An 18,097-nucleotide genomic window follows, 5' to 3' on the forward strand; every position below is an offset into this window, starting at 1 on the left:
CTATTTTTTTTTTTTATGCTTGCTCCTTGGAAGGAAGCTATGACAAACCTATACAGCATATTAAAATGCAGAGACATCACTTTACCAACAAAGGTCCACATAGTCAAGGCTATGGTTTTTCCAGCAGTCATGTATGGATGTGGGAGTTGGACCATAAAGAAAGCTGGGCACAGAAGAATTAATGCCTTAGAATTGTGGTGCTGGAGAAAATCTTGAGAGTCCCTTGGACTGCAAGGAGATCCAACCAGTCAATCCTAAAGGAAATCATTCCTGAATATTCATTGGAAGGACTGATGCTGAAGGTGGAAACTCTGATACTTTGACCACCTGATGTGAAGAACTGGCTCATTGGAAAAGACCCTGATGCTGGGAAAGACTGAAGGCAGGAGGAGAAGGGGACGATAGAGGATGAGATGGTTGGATGGCATAACCCACTCAATGGACATGAGTTTGAGCAAACTCTGGGAGATAGTAAAGGATGGGGAAGCCTGGCATGCTGTAGTCCATGGAGTCGCAAAGAGTTGGCCACAACTTAGTGACTGAACAACAAATAGTTTAAAATATGTAATCTGTAGTTATCTTTCTTATCCATTTTGCCTAAGATATTAAAAATCTGGACACTCAGGTGTGTGTTCATAAATACACTGATTGTGGGGAGGGAGGTGGGAGGGGGGTTCATGTTTGGGAACGCCTGTAAGAATTAAAGATTTTAAAATTAAAAAAATTAAAAAAATTAAAAAAAAAATAAACACACTGATTGTGTACAAGTATATACTTATTTGGGCTTCCCTAGTGGCTCAGGGGTAAAGAATCCACCTGCAATGCAGGAGCCACAGGAGATGTGGGTTTGATCCCTGGGTCAGGAAGATCCCCTGGAGGAAGACGTGGCTACCCACTCCAGTATTCTTGCCTGGAGAATCCCATGGACAGAGGAGCCTGGCGGGCTACAGTCCATGGGGTTCCAAAGAGTCGGACATGACTGAATTGACTTAGCATGCATGCATACGTGAAGAGGTCATGGTGTCACTGTGAACTGGAATCTAAATCTTTCTTCCTAGTTACCTCACACCATCCCTTATAAATAAAATGAGATGCTGAGGGCAAAGTGTGTAATACTGACTAATGAGCAAGTTGTAATGTGTTGTAAATACCATGAAAGAGTCTTTAGGGTCGTACTTTTCATTTACTTTCATGTCCTCATAGAGGCCACATGACTTCTTAGGAACCTATTGGGTTTAAGTCAGAAGCAACATGTTGTTATGTAAATGGAGGAGGTGAGGTTTGTCTCCTTGTAACCTCTGCTCCTGGACCACGAATGATAGTGACTTTAATGACCCCTCTCCCAAGTGTAATGTTTCGGTGGGTCTTAAGCTTCAAGGAACCTCTGTCTGTGGTGGAATTTCAGGCATGAGAGAGTTGAGAGGAAAGAACTATTTTGATGTTGGTGTGGGTGTGCATTCATAAACTTTCCCAAATGTTCTCCAGAAGTCATCACATGTCTTTTTCCTTTTTCGCTTATTCTTGCTATTTTTTCTGCTCCTCCCAATAGTGCATCAAAACCTATAACTCTGACTGGCATCTTGTGAACTATAAATATGAAGATTACTCAGGAGAGTTTCGACAGCTTCCAAAGTGAGTACACGAACTGACTGCACAAGATGGGGTTAAACACACAGAGAAAGGTCTTTGTACTTGAAACACCTAGGGAAGTGAGTAACTTCACATGCAATCAGAGTGATCACAGAACGTGTTTCTAGATGGTTTATGTGTATGTGGAGGCTTCCTTGGTAGCTCAGCTGGTAAAGAATCCACCTGCAATGCCAGAGACCCTGGTTCGATTCTTGGGTCAGGAAGATCCCCTGAAGAAGAGATAGGCTACCCACTCCAGTATCCTTGGGCTTTCCAGGTGGCTCAGCTGGTAGAGTCCGCCTGCAATACAGGAAACCTGGGTTCAATCCCTGGGTTGGGAAGATCCCCTGGAGAAGGGAAAGGCTACCCCCTCCAGTATCATTGGGCTTTGCAGATGGCTCAGCTGGTAAAGAGTCTGTCCACAATGTGGGAGACCTGCGTTCGATCCTGGGTTGAGAAGATCCCCTGGAGAAGGGAAAGGCTACCCACTCCAGTATTCTGGGCTGGAGAATTCCATGGACTATATTATATAGTCCGTAGGGTGGGAAAGAATTGGACACAACTGAGCGACTTTCACTTTCAATGCTTTTCACTTTTTGTGTGTATGTGGGTTAGCTGTTGTTTACAGGGAATTTGACCATAGAACTTAAACCTAGTACTATGGGATTGGTCAGTGATAAACTCATGGATGGTTTAATTGTGTTCAGTACCACTCAGGGTACCACTGATAAAACACAAACAGGTGAGGTTTTTTGGTTTTTTTTTTAAGTGAGAAATAGGAAACAAAGTAAATATAAGGGTATTGAACTATGTTGGAGTGTGTTTTATCTTAAAAAGAATATTTTAAAGAGACATGAAAAGCATTTTATATTGAACAAATTTTATATTTTAAAAAGCACTTTCCCAGACAAATTTCTTCACTTCCTTTAAGGTATTAACTCATTCTGAACTACGCCAAAAGGCAGTGTGTTTAGACTGATAGTTAAAGGGTAGTTAAAGTAAACCAGGTATAGATAGGTCTTGCCTTGAGAGGAGATCTGCTATAAAGTGGCACATCATGAAATGATACAATTGGCAAATTTTGGTTTATTATGAAAGTTGAAAGCAAACAGTGATGGATTTTGTGTCAAAAGTAACTGTTGCCAATGAAAGTTGTACTTGAGACTCTATTAATAATATATTTTTCTTTGTGTTTGTTGCATCTGTGAGTTTGAACTGTTTTTACTGTTCTCAATGGACCTAGCTGTTTGTTTGTTTTTTTCTGTTTGTGTGGTTCAGCCACTCCTTAAGAGTGTTCAGCCAACTTCCCAGTCTTTTCTTTTAAACCTCAGCTGAGAACACTCCCTTCCAGCATTGTCTTCTCCAGATGGCTCTGCTCCTTGCTTCTATATTTACCCAACACTCATCCTGGCCTTGATTCTTCCCCTTTAATTGAATTCACCTATGGTTACTGATGGGCTTGTTCATGCTGTTCCCATGACTGAAAGAGAACAGACTGAGGATATAGTATGTTTACTACACGATAATACTGTTGCTGCTGGTGGATTTTACCTCTGAGCATTAATAAAGAGTTTCAATCATGTGATGATGAGGAGGAGTTTGTGACAGTGACTTAAGAACATAGATTCTATAGTCTGTGGTGTCATCTACTTCCTCTGCCCTCTGTTAGCCTCAGTGTCCTCATCTGTTAAGTGGTCTTAGCACTGGTTCCCACCATCTAAAGGATGAAGGGAAGTGCCACATGTGGAGTGAAGCACAGTGCCTAGCATGTAATAGCTGGAACTGTTATTGTCCTCTTTTTATCATTAATACCATCATCATTAAGACTGCTTTGCAGTCACTTCAAAGGCAGTGACCTCATTTAAGCTTCATATTAAAGTTATTCTGCTGCTGCTGCTACTGCTAAGTCACTTCAGTCATGTCCGACTCTGTGCGACCCCATAGATGGCAGCCCACCAGGCTTCGCTGTCCCTGGGATTCTCCAGGCAAGAACACTGGAGTGGGTTGCCATTTCCTTCTCCAATGCATGAAAGTGAAAAGTGAAAGTGAAGTCACTCAGTCGTGTTGGACTCTTCACGACCCCATGGACTGCAGCCCGCCAGGCTCCTCCGTCCATGGGATTTTCCATGCAAGAGTACTGGAGTGGGTTGCCATTGCCTTCTTCGCCACGTCTTTATTTCTTCGCACACATTACCATTATTAATATGCCTAACTCCCAGCAAGCTATGCCATCTTGTCTGTGTAGCTTTGGGGAGCAATGTCGTCAGTTGTTTCCATTCTTCAGCCAAGTGGGCCAGCTTTGGATTTGTTAAAGGCTTGTTCCTCTGATGTGAGAAGAAATGTGGCATCTCTTCATAGACTAGGTAATTCTAAAACAAGTTTCTTTCTTCTTTTTTAAGCAAATTGGCCAAGTTGGATAAACTTCCAGTTCATGTCTATGAAGTGGACGAGGAGGTCGACAAAGATGAGGTAGGATTGCTCGCTTATGGATTTAAAAATCGACTTAGTTCACAGTTAGATGATTTATTGGAAAATTACCAACAGGTATCCAAAATAGGAATTAGAATGTTTCTTGAAACAGGGGAAGAATTTTTTTTTAATGTCTTGTTTGATTGAAATAATGGTCTCTGTTTCAACTGGACTGCATAGCATTGCCTGTTCCTCTGGTCCTTGTTTATTTGTTCTGAGATGGTTTTCAAAGGCAAGATTTGGCTACATTGTTAAAAAGATCAAGATAACTTAGATCCCAGGTTTAGGTTGTTTTTCAAGGGATATTTGACACAAACTGGCAGCCAGTAGGTTTTAAATGGCTGTTTCTTCAGGGAGAGCTTTGAGTGAAGTAAATGGCACCCAGAAGCTCTGATTTTAACCAGCCCACTTTCCCTACTGTTGGAGGATGGGTGATGACTAGGCATGTGTAAAGGATGCTGAGTTGGGGCATTAAGTGTATTGCGTGCACCTAGCAAGGAAAACCTAATAAAAAAGTTAGTACCACCTGTCTCTGCATTTCTTCTTCTCCCCCACTCAGCTCAGTGTGGGCATTAATAATGTGCACAGCAGCGAAGTATTTCAGAAACCACTTTGGAAATATTCTGGGAAGAGTTAGTGGTCATTCGAAATGAAAAACAAGATATTAAAACCTTGGTGTGAATTAATAGTGAGAGGAGGACTGATTGAAATAACATGTAAGGGCACACAGCAAACTGTGAGATCCTAGGCAGGTGAGTTGTTTCTATTATTGCAGATAATAATGGCAGCAGTAAAATCACCAAGACTAAAATTGAGGTGATCTCAGACAAAGTATAAGATGGGTCCTTCTGCATTTATCTACTGGATTGTAGAAATAGCTTAGGAGGTATGAGCTGGGTGACTGACACTGTGTGGTCCTCTCTTCCTAAAGTTCCTACTGAAGTGTGTATTGGGCCCAGCCTTAAAGGGGAAAAGGCATCACCAGGGGGTGATCTTAAGAGAATAAAGAAGGGGCCCAGATCAGTGTGTCATGGAAAGTTTGTGTATTTGTGTGTGTGTGTGTATTTCATGTCTGCTTATGGTGTGTACAGATGTATACCTGACCTATTTTTTGCAGCATCTGGCCAGCCCATGCCCTTTTAAACCCAGATCTCAGAGTTGGGGTCAGAACTTGAAGAAACAAGTTTTATTAACTTTTCTAGCTGTTGCTCTTCTCTTCTCTCTCTCCCTGCTGTGTTCTCGCCTCTCTCCCTCTTTTCTATTGGCCCAGCATTTTATCTCTCCTTTCTCTATTGCCTCATATTTCCTTCCTTTCTTATTCACCTTTCCCTGAACTAAGCCTCTGGGAAGTTTTCCAGAAATTTGCTTTTGTCTTCCAACTCTAGGGGAGTGTAATGTGAAAACATTTTTCATGAAACTGGGCGAGACCTTACAACTTCAGTGGTCGAGTATGGTATGTACTTTCTGTGGCTCATTAAACACTTAAAAATGAAACAACTTGGACTGGAACAAGCTTTGCTTTTTAATGGACTGGAGTTTGCAGAAATTTAGGCTTGTCCCCCTTATTTACTGGTAAGTGAACTTAGTAGGTATAAGTGCCAGGCGGTTTCCAGTAAAGGAGTGAGGGGCCACCTGGCATGAATTGAACCGATCTGCCATCAGTGATAATGGGAGATTGACAGTGGTGTCCTTCTCTCCTAGGATGCCGCCTCCCTCGGCTCTCAGAAGGGTGGGATCACCAAGCACGGCTGGCTATACAAAGGCAACATGAACAGTGCAATAAGTGTGACCATGAGGGTAAGGAGGCCCATCACCCTGCTCTCCCCTGATTAAGCCCTTTCTGCTGTAGGTCTTGGAATGATGCTCAAGATGAATGGGTATGCTGTTCCTCCCAACAAAAGTGACATTGTCTGGTTAATTAGATGCTTCCCTGGTGATCAGTGATCGACCCTCACTGGTACAGTTTCCACCCCCTTCCACTTGTCACCCCCCGACCACCAGTGTGACAAGATTATTGGGAGGCTAGTGTGAAGGTGCAGTTGCCATATAGCCTTTCTTTCTCTGTGTTGATTACAAAAGGGGTACTCAGTACCTCGTAGAGCATCACCAAGGAGCTACACCTAAGCAATTTTGCTTTTCTGCAACAAAATCAAGAAAAATGGAAATCAATGACTAAGGAAATATGGTTAAGTTGGAAAGGAGGCTGCCAAGAGAAAAGTAAAACTAGTGTAAAAACTATCCAGGAGAGAAGTAGGAGAAGAGAAAGACCAGAATTAATAGTAAAGAGAAGCAATAGAAGGGAGGTGGGATGGGCAGGAGAGATAAAATTAAATCAGGGGAAATGCTGACTGTCATAACCCTGAGGCTGAAAAGTTGTCCAGTATCGTGAGGCCGAGAACACTTTCGACTCTGAGCGAGAAACCCTGGGGATTTGAGAAAGTTTCCATCCTTTCCAGCTGCATCCCAAATCAGAACTCACTGCCCTGATTCTGGGTGGTTATGTAAAAAATCTCTGATTCTCTGGGTGAGAAAAATGACCCAGGAATGTTAAGTGAACCAGCCCCTCAGAATTTAAATGCAGGGAAATTATTAGATGCGATGGAGAATCTTAACTCACCCAGCTACCTGGGTGCTGGCCAGAATGAGATTTGTTTTGGAGAGAACTGAAATGGTTTTTACGTCAGGGCATCATTGTGAGTTATTGAGAGAGATTGTGGCTCCTTTCATTTTGAAACAATCACTGTGTGTGTATTTTTCTCTCAGTCATTTAAAAGACGATTTTTCCACCTGATTCAACTTGGTGATGGGTCCTACAATTTGAATTTTTATAAAGATGAAAAGATCTCCAAGGAACCAAAAGGATCAATATTTCTCGACTCCTGTATGGGTGTGGTTCAGGTAAATATGAAACAAGTTTTATCATTGAGTTTTCTCATTTATAAAAATACTGTCTATGAATTAGCAGATTTAAGCAAACACTTTCAAAAATGGCTATATTTGTGGTAGAAATATAATGGCAGATGTAAAAATTGAGTTTGTTTTTCATCAGTTTAGAAGACAGTGGGTGCGAGACAGACAGAATTATGTTGTAGGAGGCCCGAGTGCTCTGGCAAATGTTTTTCTTCTTAAAACCTGGCTCATCTACTTTTTAACTGTGTGACCTTGGACCAGCTATTGACTGAAGTTTGTTCATATGCAAAATTCAGATAATGATATTTCCTTAGTAGGGTAAAAAAGTTAAAGGATTGGATGAATTAACTTGGAAATATTCAGGACAGTTCTTAGCATCTCAGTGATGACTTTTATCATCATATATATTGATCAAGAAGTTGGGTTTCAGGTGCAGACTGAGTTCATATCCCCATTCTACCACTGACCAGCTCTGTAACCTTGGAGATATGATTTAACTTCTCTGCACCTCAGTTTCCTCATTTGTTAAATGGGGCTAGTGATAGCACTGAATGTGGTTATGGAGAGGATTAATCAATACATGTAAAGAGCTTAGAACAGTGCTGGCACTTGGTAAGCATTCAGCCAATATTAGGTATTTTTGTTGCCATAAGTGCTGTTACAGTTGTAGAGTGAATCTTAAATGTTATTTTAATTATACATGATAGATGGCACTAGTGGTAAAGAACCCGCCTGCCAGTGCAGGAGATGTAAGAGACATGGGTTCAATCCCTGGGTCAGGAAGGTGCCCTGGTGAAGGACATGGAAACCCACTCTAGTATATTTGCCTGGAAAATCCCATGGACAGAGGAGCCTGGTGGGTTACAGGCCATAGGGTCACAGACTGGAGTGACTTAGCACACACGCAGTACATGAGCATGTTAATTTTATAGAAGATTAGATAGTACAGGTAGTGCAGAAGTCCCTGTTGGCCCCCATCTTTCCCTTTCTCAAAGAGCTGCCGTTAACAGTTTGATGTGGCTCCTTCCGTACCTGTGCGGAATTGCCTTTGAAAGCAGGTTGGCAGTTTCTCCATCTGCACCTTCATCCGTCCATCCACTTATCCCCTCCCCTCCCATTTCCCAGGAAGATCTAAGGTAGCAATTTGCAAAGATACCAAAAATATAGGATATTATAAATTTAAGGTGGGTGTGAAAGGTGAACCAGGAGTCAGAGTAGGGAAGAGACGAGGTGGGATTAATTTGAGGGAAAAGCATATATTTTAAAGAACTAACACCTTCTATGGGTGGGTGACACACTGGCTCTGCGCTTTCTAGTTCGGAGACCCGTTTGGTTGTACAGAGTCTGTAGATACAAACAACCCAATTAGTCAGAAGCTGCCCGAGTAATCTCAGAATGAAGCCCATTCAGACATTTCTCTTAGGGGCCCTCATACAGAGAGCACTGTGTGATTAATGAACAATCTCCTTGACGACTCCTCACAATAGACGCAGTCACCGTGATCAGAGAATGCTTCCTTAAAATGAGTCAGTATCTGCTGATGACATCGGCCCAAAGCTCAGTCCTTTAAGAAGGGTTGTTTTGTGGGGCCAGTGTAACTAAGGTTAGAGACACAGCTCTCTGGTTTGGCCCTTGCTTATGTATTGACACGTTTATTTAGAATTAAATTTTGTTTTCATCCAAAATAGTATGTTCATTTGGTTTAAATGTCAAAGAGCACAGAGAGGAAGCACTAAAGGTACATTCCTGCCAGCATCACCCTCACTTTGCCCACTCCCCACTCCCTGAAATGATCATTTTCAACTTTTCCCAGTATTTTTAAATTTTTTCTGGGCTCTATGTCCATATTGCTAGATAAGGAATGTTTGCTTCTCTTTGTTCATCAACTGTAGATGTTATGTGATGCTAGAGAGGATTTCAGCTCCTGCAGTCCTCCTTCCTGATCTAATCTGATGGTGACTCTGTACAGTCACCATCCTGAAAATTCCCTTTGCCTTCCTCCCTGTGTCAGAGTCCCTGTTTTCAGGATCCTGTGTCATCTTCTTTCACCCTTTGCTTTCTAACTTGAGAGGAACACATCCTCCAATTGCTTCCTGGGAAATTATTCATAGGATCTTAGTTTTTTAGTTAGTCTGTCTACAGACACCTATAGTTTTGCATTCATACTTGATTGACAGTTTGGCTGGGTATCAAAATCCAAGGTGAAATTTACCTTAGTTAGACATTGAAGATCTTCCATTGTCTTCTAGGTGCTAGTGTTACTTTTGGAGTCTGATGCCATTCTTATTCCCTATTAATCTTCTCTTTATCCCTAATGGATGGTAACCTGAAGTTTAGGTTATTGTGTCTTGACTTTGTTTTTGTTTTTGTTTTTGTTTTTTTTTAGTAGCTTTTTTGGTGAAGCATAACATATAAACAGAAACCACACAATGAATGTGTTGTTACTAAGTTTGGGTCTCTGTTGTCTGTGTGTGCTGAGAACTCTGATCTTGTTCTGGAGACTCTGTCCTGCGTGTTCTGTTCACCTACATCTTGTGAACTCTGGACAGTCTCTTCAGTCAGCAGAACTGTTGGACTCTGTTCAGGCTCGCCTTTCTGGGTCCAGGCAGAGAGCTAAGGTGCTGATAGGGCTCACCTCATTCATTTCCTTTATCGGAGATCATAGGGCTGCACTGATGGTTGCAAAATATCTGGAAACAGTTATTTCATCTCTTTTGCCCAGTTTTCTAGTAGTTAATAATGGGAGAAGTCCAGACTTTGTTGTTTCATCACAGTGAGCATGGAAGTTAGGGGTCCAGATGGGTCCAGACTCAGATGGCTGCAGGTGCCAAACCAATAAGTTAGGTGGAAGAGGTGTGCTTGTAAAGCAATGGGGAATGCTGGGGACTCTGACGAACTGGAACACAAGGGCTCCCTTCAATGGGGAGCTGATGCTGCTGGTGGCCCTGCCAGCTCAAGGCTGCTAGATCATCTGAGTTTTTTTTAGGAAAACCAGAAATACAAAATTTTAGTTAAATCCTGGTCTTTTAAATTACTGATGGTTATAACAACAGCAGAAACCCACAAACACTGTGCAGGACTGAAATTTTAAAAGGGGGTGGAATACAGGAAAGTGTACCTAGGCCCTAGGTCGAGATGACAGCACCCCTTAATGTCCACTGAAAATTATCTTTGCATCAACAGCTAATTGACCCCATGGTGCACTCAGCTTGTGACCCAGCCTCAGCTGAAAGCTGCCACTATGTAAACCAAATTATATCAAAGAATATTTATTCACCACATAAAGGGAGGCAGACCAGAGTGCATTATCAATGACAGTGAAGTAACTTCTTGTGTGGGATTCCCAAGTGGGAGTTTCATTTGTATTCTTAACCTGAGAGACCTTTTCAGTTACATTTTAGTTGAATTTTCTATCACTGACTTTTTAAAAAAATGTTTAAAGCAAAATGATATATAATTGGTAACATCATGTGGAAAGTAGAAATAATTGCTTTTGTTTTATAAGATAGTTGCGATGCCTGTTTTCAGCAGAGTATATTGATGGTCTGCAATATGGAGTCAGTGCATAGATGGTCTGCAATGCAGAGTAGTGCATAGATGGTCTGCAGTACAGAGTCAACACATAGATGGTGTGCAGCAAAGAATTCCTGATCATTTTGTCTCTGGAGCATATTTCAGACTCTACGGTTCTGAACTCAGTGGCCATCACTTCCTTTATATTCTTTTTGTAGGTGTGGTGGATGGCATTTTGCATTTAATGAATTGTATCTAAGGCTTCAAAAATTTTAAATCATTTGTTTCTATCTCCATATCTGTTTGTAAGCTAATCACCAAAATTAATGGCTTAAGTGTTACAGGTTTGTTTTTTTTCCCTAATATTGCTTTTGGACATTGTAAAAAAGTTAGTTGATCAATGCTGTGAGTTCAAAGAAATGCCTAAACTAAAATTAAAAAATAGACCCGAAATGAATCTTGAGCCCCTATTTTAGGACCTTGAAGTTGATTACACTTATTTTGTGGAGAATGAATCTGAGGCTCAGAGAGAGGAATAACTGGGAATCAAGACCTGCTGCTAGCCCCACGTTTACCGTATTTTTCTAATAAGAAGTTCATGAGGAGTGCTGAGAACTCCTTTCACACCCGCCTTCAACCCCTCCTGTGACGCTTGCTGTGAAGTGCGCCCATGGCATGATGGTCCACATGCTCCTCAGGAGCAGCTCTCTCCTGAAACCCATGCTGTAGAGGACTCAGAGCCGCCTTTGGGAGGCCACCCTGTCTCTGAGACCTTCACTGAGGCCCCCCAGGGCCAGCGGCTAACCAGTCAGCATTTTAATGAGTGAGCTGTCTGCCTGGCCCCAGCACGTAGGTGGCAGTGTGTGACGTCACGTCCCTCACCCTGTCCTCGCCAGGAGTCTTGTGTCATACTCCTCGGAGCTGAACCTCTGTCTAGTGCAGGCCCCAGGGTGATTGTACCCCCAGGGGAAGATTGATATTATCTGGAGGCAAGTTTGTATCATCACAGCTGGGAGGTATGCTACTGGCATCCAGGGGTAAGGCCAGGCTGCTTCCACACAGGCTGCAGGGCCCAGGACTGTTCCCGTTAACAGAGGGCCCAGGAGTCAGCAGTGCCCAGATGCAGAAACCCTGGTCTCCCAGCACATTCATCCTTTGAATACAGTGCACATGGATTACGGTTTTTATACTTTGGGCAGAAAAGCTGGGGGCATGAGGGAAGCTGGGGGAAGGGAGGCCTGGTGTCTAAATACCTTCTGAGACTCTTAAGTGGTGAGAAAGTTCCAGGTAACAAAGTCAAACCTACTGCTAAATAATAGCAGTGTTTAGTAGTGTTTGTCGCTCAATCGTGTCCAACTCTTTGCAACCCCACAGACGGCAGCCCGCCAGGCTCCTCTGTCCATAGGATTCTCCAGGCAAGAATACTGGGGTGGGTTGCCTTTCCCTTCTCCAAGGGGTCTTCCTGACCCAGGGATCGAACCTGGGTCTCCTGCATTGCAGGCAGATTCTTTACCATCTGAGCCACCATGGAAGTCCACTGATAATGGTTTGCTTTAAAAATGTGATACCACATATTACTTCATTAAAAAAAAATAGGAGCTAGAGAAATTGAAAATTTTCAGTGAACTTTCATTCATTCAGATATTTTTCAAGGGCCTATTACCTGCCAGGCAGTGTTCTAGAAACAGGGTTGAAGGAGGGAAGAACAGAAATCTCTGCCCTGAGGAGCTCCCATTCCATTGGATGGTCCAGACAGCAAATAAGATAAATGTAAAACCTGTAATGTGTCAGATGGGAAAATAAAGCCACGAAGAAGATAAATCAGGGAAGGTGGAGAGTGATGAGGGCTGAAGGGGAAGGGGCTTGCTTTTTTAAATGACTCAATCTGAAATGCCGGTGAGATAGTACTCACCAGCAGACAATAAAGAGAATTTTCAAGGGTGTCCCAATTCTTCTAAAATGTTTCTTTCCCTCCTTCCCCCTTTCAGAACAACAAAGTCAGACGTTTTGCTTTTGAGCTCAAGATGCAGGACAAAAGTAGTTACTTATTGGCAGCAGACAGTGAAGTGGAGATGGAAGAGTGGATCACAATTCTGAACAAGATTCTCCAGCTCAACTTTGAAGCTGCGATGCAGGAAAAGCGGAACGGAGACTCTCATGAAGGTAGGGAGGTGTGGCTCTCTCCAGGTGTGCGAACGCTCCACTGTGTCTTCCCTTTCCCCAGAGGATGCAGGAAGTAGATTACTGACAGGTACATGGAAGTGGGACACACGTGAGCTCCTTACAGATGGGCTGTTGGCCTTACAGTAGGATGTCCTACGCTGACATCATTTGTGTAAGGAAATCGTGTAATGGGAAGAACCACAGCTTTGGAGGCAGAAAGGAAGACCTGAGTTCAAGTCCCAGCAATACCAGTCGTCAGTGGTGAGACCTCAGGCGAGCTCCCTGTTTTCAGAGCCTTGGTTTACTCACTTGTAAAGTAGGAATAAAAACGGAACTTGCTGGTTGGTGGGAAGGTTAAGCAAGATAATGAATCTCAAGTGCCTGGCCGAGAGTCAGCACTTAAAATGCTAATTATGGTTTTTATTGTTATCATTAATCATATCCTTTGAAATTTTCAAGTCAGGGTTAGAATGGGCAGAAGCCACAGATTAAATCAGTGGGTGGGGAAATCTGGCTACATTCTTGACAATTCACATTTTATTTCAGGCCCTTAGACAGGTGATTCCCAACCCTGCTGGCTGTGCCTTAAAAGTGCCTGGGAACCTTTAACAGATGCCCTTCCCTTTCTCCCACCAGAGATTCTGTTTTAGTTGGCCCAGTGGGTGTGGCCACGTGGCCTGCTGTCCATAGCTAATGACAGTTCTGCTTAAACACTGCCCGTGCTGTTCCACCATCAAATATTCTGCGCTCACCCCTGGGCCTGGCATCAGCAGTTTTTAAAAGCCCTGAGGTGTTTCTGTTGGGTATCCAGATTGAAAACCACAGTGTTCCAGGCCACATAAGAGAAACAGCCTTCCTTCTCCTGTTTTAAATAAGATACATTCAACTACAAGTGACTTGGGTGATCTCTTTTACTGTTTTAGATGATGAACAAAGCAAATTGGAAGGTTCTGGTTCCAGTTTAGATAGCTACCTGCCTGAACTTGCCAAGGTAACCTCATGTTAAATCTTCCACTCTTCATAGGATGGTGTTGAAATGCTTCACAAATACATGGTAGTGAACTACTAAACTCATGGTGCGGTTACTGCGAATTTTTGACCACAGGCTTTGGTGAGGTAAAATACCGTTGCTGACCCGAGTCGGGTTTCAGTTTGTTTTCCAGAAAGTGCCTTGTGACATATTCTTTTTTTGTTCTTCTTTATTTTCCCTCCATGATATTTCATACCACATTACACATATTGAAGAAATAACCAAGATGCACAGGTAAATGTTTCCATGGTAACATGTCTGTGTTCACGCATATGCTCTCTTATTTAAGTTAATAGAGACAATTCCAAAGAGGATGGATCTGTATTACTAGTAATCTTGTTACTGAACCAAAAAGAGTTGCCTGAGTTATATGAATTGTTCCTGGGTCACTCTAAATGGAAGAACAAAATAGTTATACCTGTTTTTTTAATATGATTTTGAGAAGCTCAGAAATTACCGAAAAGCACAGAAAAGATTGAAACATCCACATTCCCACCACCCAGATTCCACACCTGTTACTGTATTGTTCTTTCAGTTTCAGTATCTTTTAAAGAAATAAAATATCCTTTATAGTCGAAATTATTTTTTTAAGCATCATCCTTACTCCATTCCCTTCTTCCCTTACAGCCTCATCTAGAGACAACCACTGTATGGATTTTCTAGGGATACCTCTTTTTGTTTTTCTTATCTTTACTAGTATATCTATCATAATAATATACAGCTGTGTGTTGCATGTTTAAAATGTTATGTAAATGATTACGTAGTTTTCTGTACTTGCTTTTATTTTTAATTCAGCCTCATTTTTGAGATCCATCCAAGTTGATATATAGATCGAATTCATACCCTTTATTGCATGTGTAAGCATTTTATTTTAGCAGTTCTCTTATTTTCATTTTTTTTCTATTACCAACAATGCTACAGTGAATGTCCTTGTACTTGTCTCCTTGTGTGCATCGCTGAATGATTCTTTTTAAATGAGAGAAATATCTTTGTCTTCTTTGGCCCTTTATATTCTTACTCTGTTATTCCCTTTTTATTCTGTCTCTTTTTTGTGTGTGAGAATACAGTGAAATAGAGACCCTACACACCCACATCTTAAACACTGTAATAGAAAACATGGTTTATCTATATACCATTATAAATAGACTGGCATTCAACATTGACCTTTACTTTAAGACAACATAGCTGTTCTAAAATATAAAACTTACCTCCCTGGCTGGGACTTGAGAATATTGTTTTTCTTTGGAACTTGACTGTTACCAGAGTGTCTTTTTAGCACCTGCCTATTAAAGCTAATTTTAGTGCCACCATTGTAACCTTCTAGGCTGGAAGAGTTTTGGCTTATGTGTTTGTTTGTGTTATGAACTTTTGTGTACCATATTTACGTTGAGATTTCTTTTTTGTTTCTGGATGTTTTGGGGTTTGTGATTTCTCAAAGCAAAATGTTTGTTAAAACAGATAATATATGCAGTTCAGCCTATAATTCAAAAAAGTAACTTTGTCCATTTACTGGGTGAACACAGTGGACACCTAAGAGAAGGCTCATATTATTTGAGCTTTGTTACTGTTGTTGTTCAGTCACTCAGTTGTGTCCAACTCTTTGTGACCCCATGGACGGCAGCATGCCAGGCTTCCCTGTCCTTCACTATCTCCCAGAGCTTGCTCAAACTCTTGTCCATTGAGTCAGTGATGCCATCCAACCATCTCATCTTCTGTCGCCCCTTTCTCCTCTTGCCCTCAATCTTTCCCAGCATCAGGGTCTTTTCTAATGACTCAGCTCTTCGCATCAGGGGGCTAAAATATTGGAGCTTCAGCTTCAGCATCAATCTGAATCAATCCTTCCAGTGAATATTCAGGACTGATTTCCTTTAGGATGGACTGGTTTGATCTCCTTGCAGCCCAAAAGACTCTCAAGAGTCTTCTCCAACACCACAGTTCAAAAGCATCAATCTGAATCAATCCTTCCAGTGAATATTCAGGACTGATTTCCTTTAGGATGGACTGGTTTGATCTCCTTGCAGCCCAAAAGACTCTCAAGAGTCTTCTCCAACACCACAGTTCAAAAGCATCAATTCTTTGGTGCTTATCTTTCTTAATGGTACAACTCTCACATCCATACATGACTACTGAAAAAACCATAGCTTTGACTTTGTGGACCTCTGTTGGTGAAATAATGTCTCTGCTTTTTAGTATGCTGACTAGGTTTGTCATAGCTTTTCTTTGAGCTTAATATTAAGTAGAAGTCTGTATTTTTCCTGTGAAGACATATAAGAGCCGTGCCTTCCTTTTTTCTCTTATTGACTACTGCTACCTGGACAGCATGATTTAGAATTCCTTGGTTGCCAGACTTAAAGGAGACATAGATCACATACATTTATTCTTTAAAGAGTATATTTATAAGATAGATTTGAAGCTGTTTTCAAACAGTGGGTAACGACCAACTTAGCTGAAGCTATTTTAATTGGTAAAAGGTAATTAAATTGGTTTTAACCTCCATTTCTCATTTATTTTTTGTTTTAATGTTTTATTTATTAATTTTTTCTTTTAACTGAAGTAGGACTTACATAGAGTGACGTGCCCAGGCACTAAGTGTATAGCTTGCTGGATTTCACGTTGGCACACCCACAGAACCCCCACCCATGTCAACATATAGAACATTTCCAGCACCTCAGCAGACTGTCTTGTATCCTCCGTCTCAGCTGATACCCTTACCGTTTTGACCTCTATCACCATAGATTAGTTCTAACTCTTCTAGAACTTCCTAAAAATGGAAGCATATATACGTACTCTTTGTGGCAGGCTTTTTAAGCTCAACAGTATGTGACCCAGAATAAAAAAGTGGATAGAATTGCATAGAGAATACTAAAGTGCCCTCCCCTTAATAATGATAGATATTAAGATACTATATATCATGCATATAAACATGTATATATGGAGAGAGAGAGAGTATGTGTGTGTGTGGTTGTGATGTAAATGTATTTCTTACTTCGAGTCATGGTCGAAATCTAAAAAGTACAGCATAATGGGCTTTAGCCAGACATCCTGGAATGTACAGTCAAGTGAGCCTTAGAAAACATCACTACGAACAAAGCTAGTGGAGGTGATGGAATTCCAGTTGAGCTATTTCAAATCCTGAAAGATGATGCTGTGAAAGTGCTGCACTCAATATGCCAGCAAATTTGGAAAACTCAGCAGTGGCCACAGGACTGGAAAAGGTCAGTTTTCATTCCAATCCCAAAGAAAGGCAATGCCAAAGAATGCTCAAACTACCGTATAATTGCAATCTCACATGCTAGTAAAAGTAATGCTCAAAATTGTCCAAGCCAGGCTTCAGTAGTACGTGAACCGTCAACTTCCAGATGTTCAAGCTGGTTTTAGAAAAGGCAGAGGAACCAAAGATCAAATTGCCAACATCTGCTGGATCTTGGAAAAAGCAAGAGAATTCCAGAAAAACATTGATTTCTGCTTTATTGACTATACCAAAGCCCTTGACTGTGTGGATCACAATAAACTGTGGAAAATTCTGAAAAAGATGGGAATACCAGACCATCTGACCTGCCTCTTGAGAAACCTATATGCAGGTCAGGAAGCAACAGTTAGAACTGGACATGGAACAACAGACTGGTTCCAAATAGGAAAAGGAGTACGTCAAGGCTGTATATTGTCACCCTGCTTATTTAACTTCTATGCAGAGTACATCATGAGAAACGCTGGGCTGGAAGAAGCACAAGCTGGAATCAAGATTGCCAGGAGAAATATCAATAACCTCAGATATGCAGATGCCACCACCCTTATGGCAGAAAGTGAAGAGGAGCTAAAAAGCCTCTTGATGAAAGTGAAAGAGGAGAGTGAAAAAGTTGGCTTAAAGCTCAACATTCAGAAAACGAGGATCATGGCATCTGGTCCCATCACTTCGTGGGAAATAGATGTGGAAACAGTGTCAGACTTTATTTTTTTGGGCTCCAAAATCACTGCAGATGATGATTGCTGCCATGAAATTAAAAGATGCTTACTCCTTGGAAGGAAAGCTATGACCAACCTAGATAGCATATTGAAAAGCAGAGACATTACTTTGCCAACAAAGGTCCATCTAGTCAAGGCTGTGGTTTTTCCAGTGGTCATGTATGGACGTGAGAGTTGGACTGTGAAGAAAGCTGAGCACTGAAGAATTGATGCTTTTGAACTGTGGTGTTGAAGAAGACTCTTGAGAGTCCCTTGGACTGCAAGGAGATCCAACCAGTCCATCCTAAGGGAGATCAGTCCTGGGTGTTCATTGGAAAGCCTGATGCTGAAGCTGAAATTCCAATACTTTGGCCACCTCACGTGAAGAGTTGACTCGTTGGAAAAGACCCTGATGCTGGGAGGGATTGGGGGCAGGAGGAG

At 41.7% G+C, this 18,097-nt stretch overlaps 1 protein-coding gene across 13 annotated transcripts in view; it reads left to right on the forward strand.

Moving 5' to 3' along the window:
• DOCK9 (dedicator of cytokinesis 9) overlaps positions 1-18,097 on the forward strand; it is a 288,599-nt gene that overhangs the window by 156,442 nt on the left and 114,060 nt on the right. For all 13 annotated transcript variants that reach the window (XM_018056406.1, XM_018056414.1, XM_018056410.1 and 10 more), the window contains exons 4-9: positions 1,550-1,632; positions 4,029-4,098; positions 5,800-5,895; positions 6,862-6,996; positions 12,510-12,684; positions 13,608-13,675. In XM_018056406.1, coding sequence (XP_017911895.1) covers positions 1,550-1,632; positions 4,029-4,098; positions 5,800-5,895; positions 6,862-6,996; positions 12,510-12,684; positions 13,608-13,675 — 627 coding nt within the window. The remainder of the gene's footprint in view (positions 1-1,549; positions 1,633-4,028; positions 4,099-5,799; positions 5,896-6,861; positions 6,997-12,509; positions 12,685-13,607; positions 13,676-18,097) is intronic.

Source organism: Capra hircus, chromosome 12 (assembly GCF_001704415.2).
Source record: "Capra hircus breed San Clemente chromosome 12, ASM170441v1, whole genome shotgun sequence".
In the NCBI taxonomy this organism is placed as follows: domain Eukaryota; kingdom Metazoa; phylum Chordata; class Mammalia; order Artiodactyla; family Bovidae; genus Capra; species Capra hircus.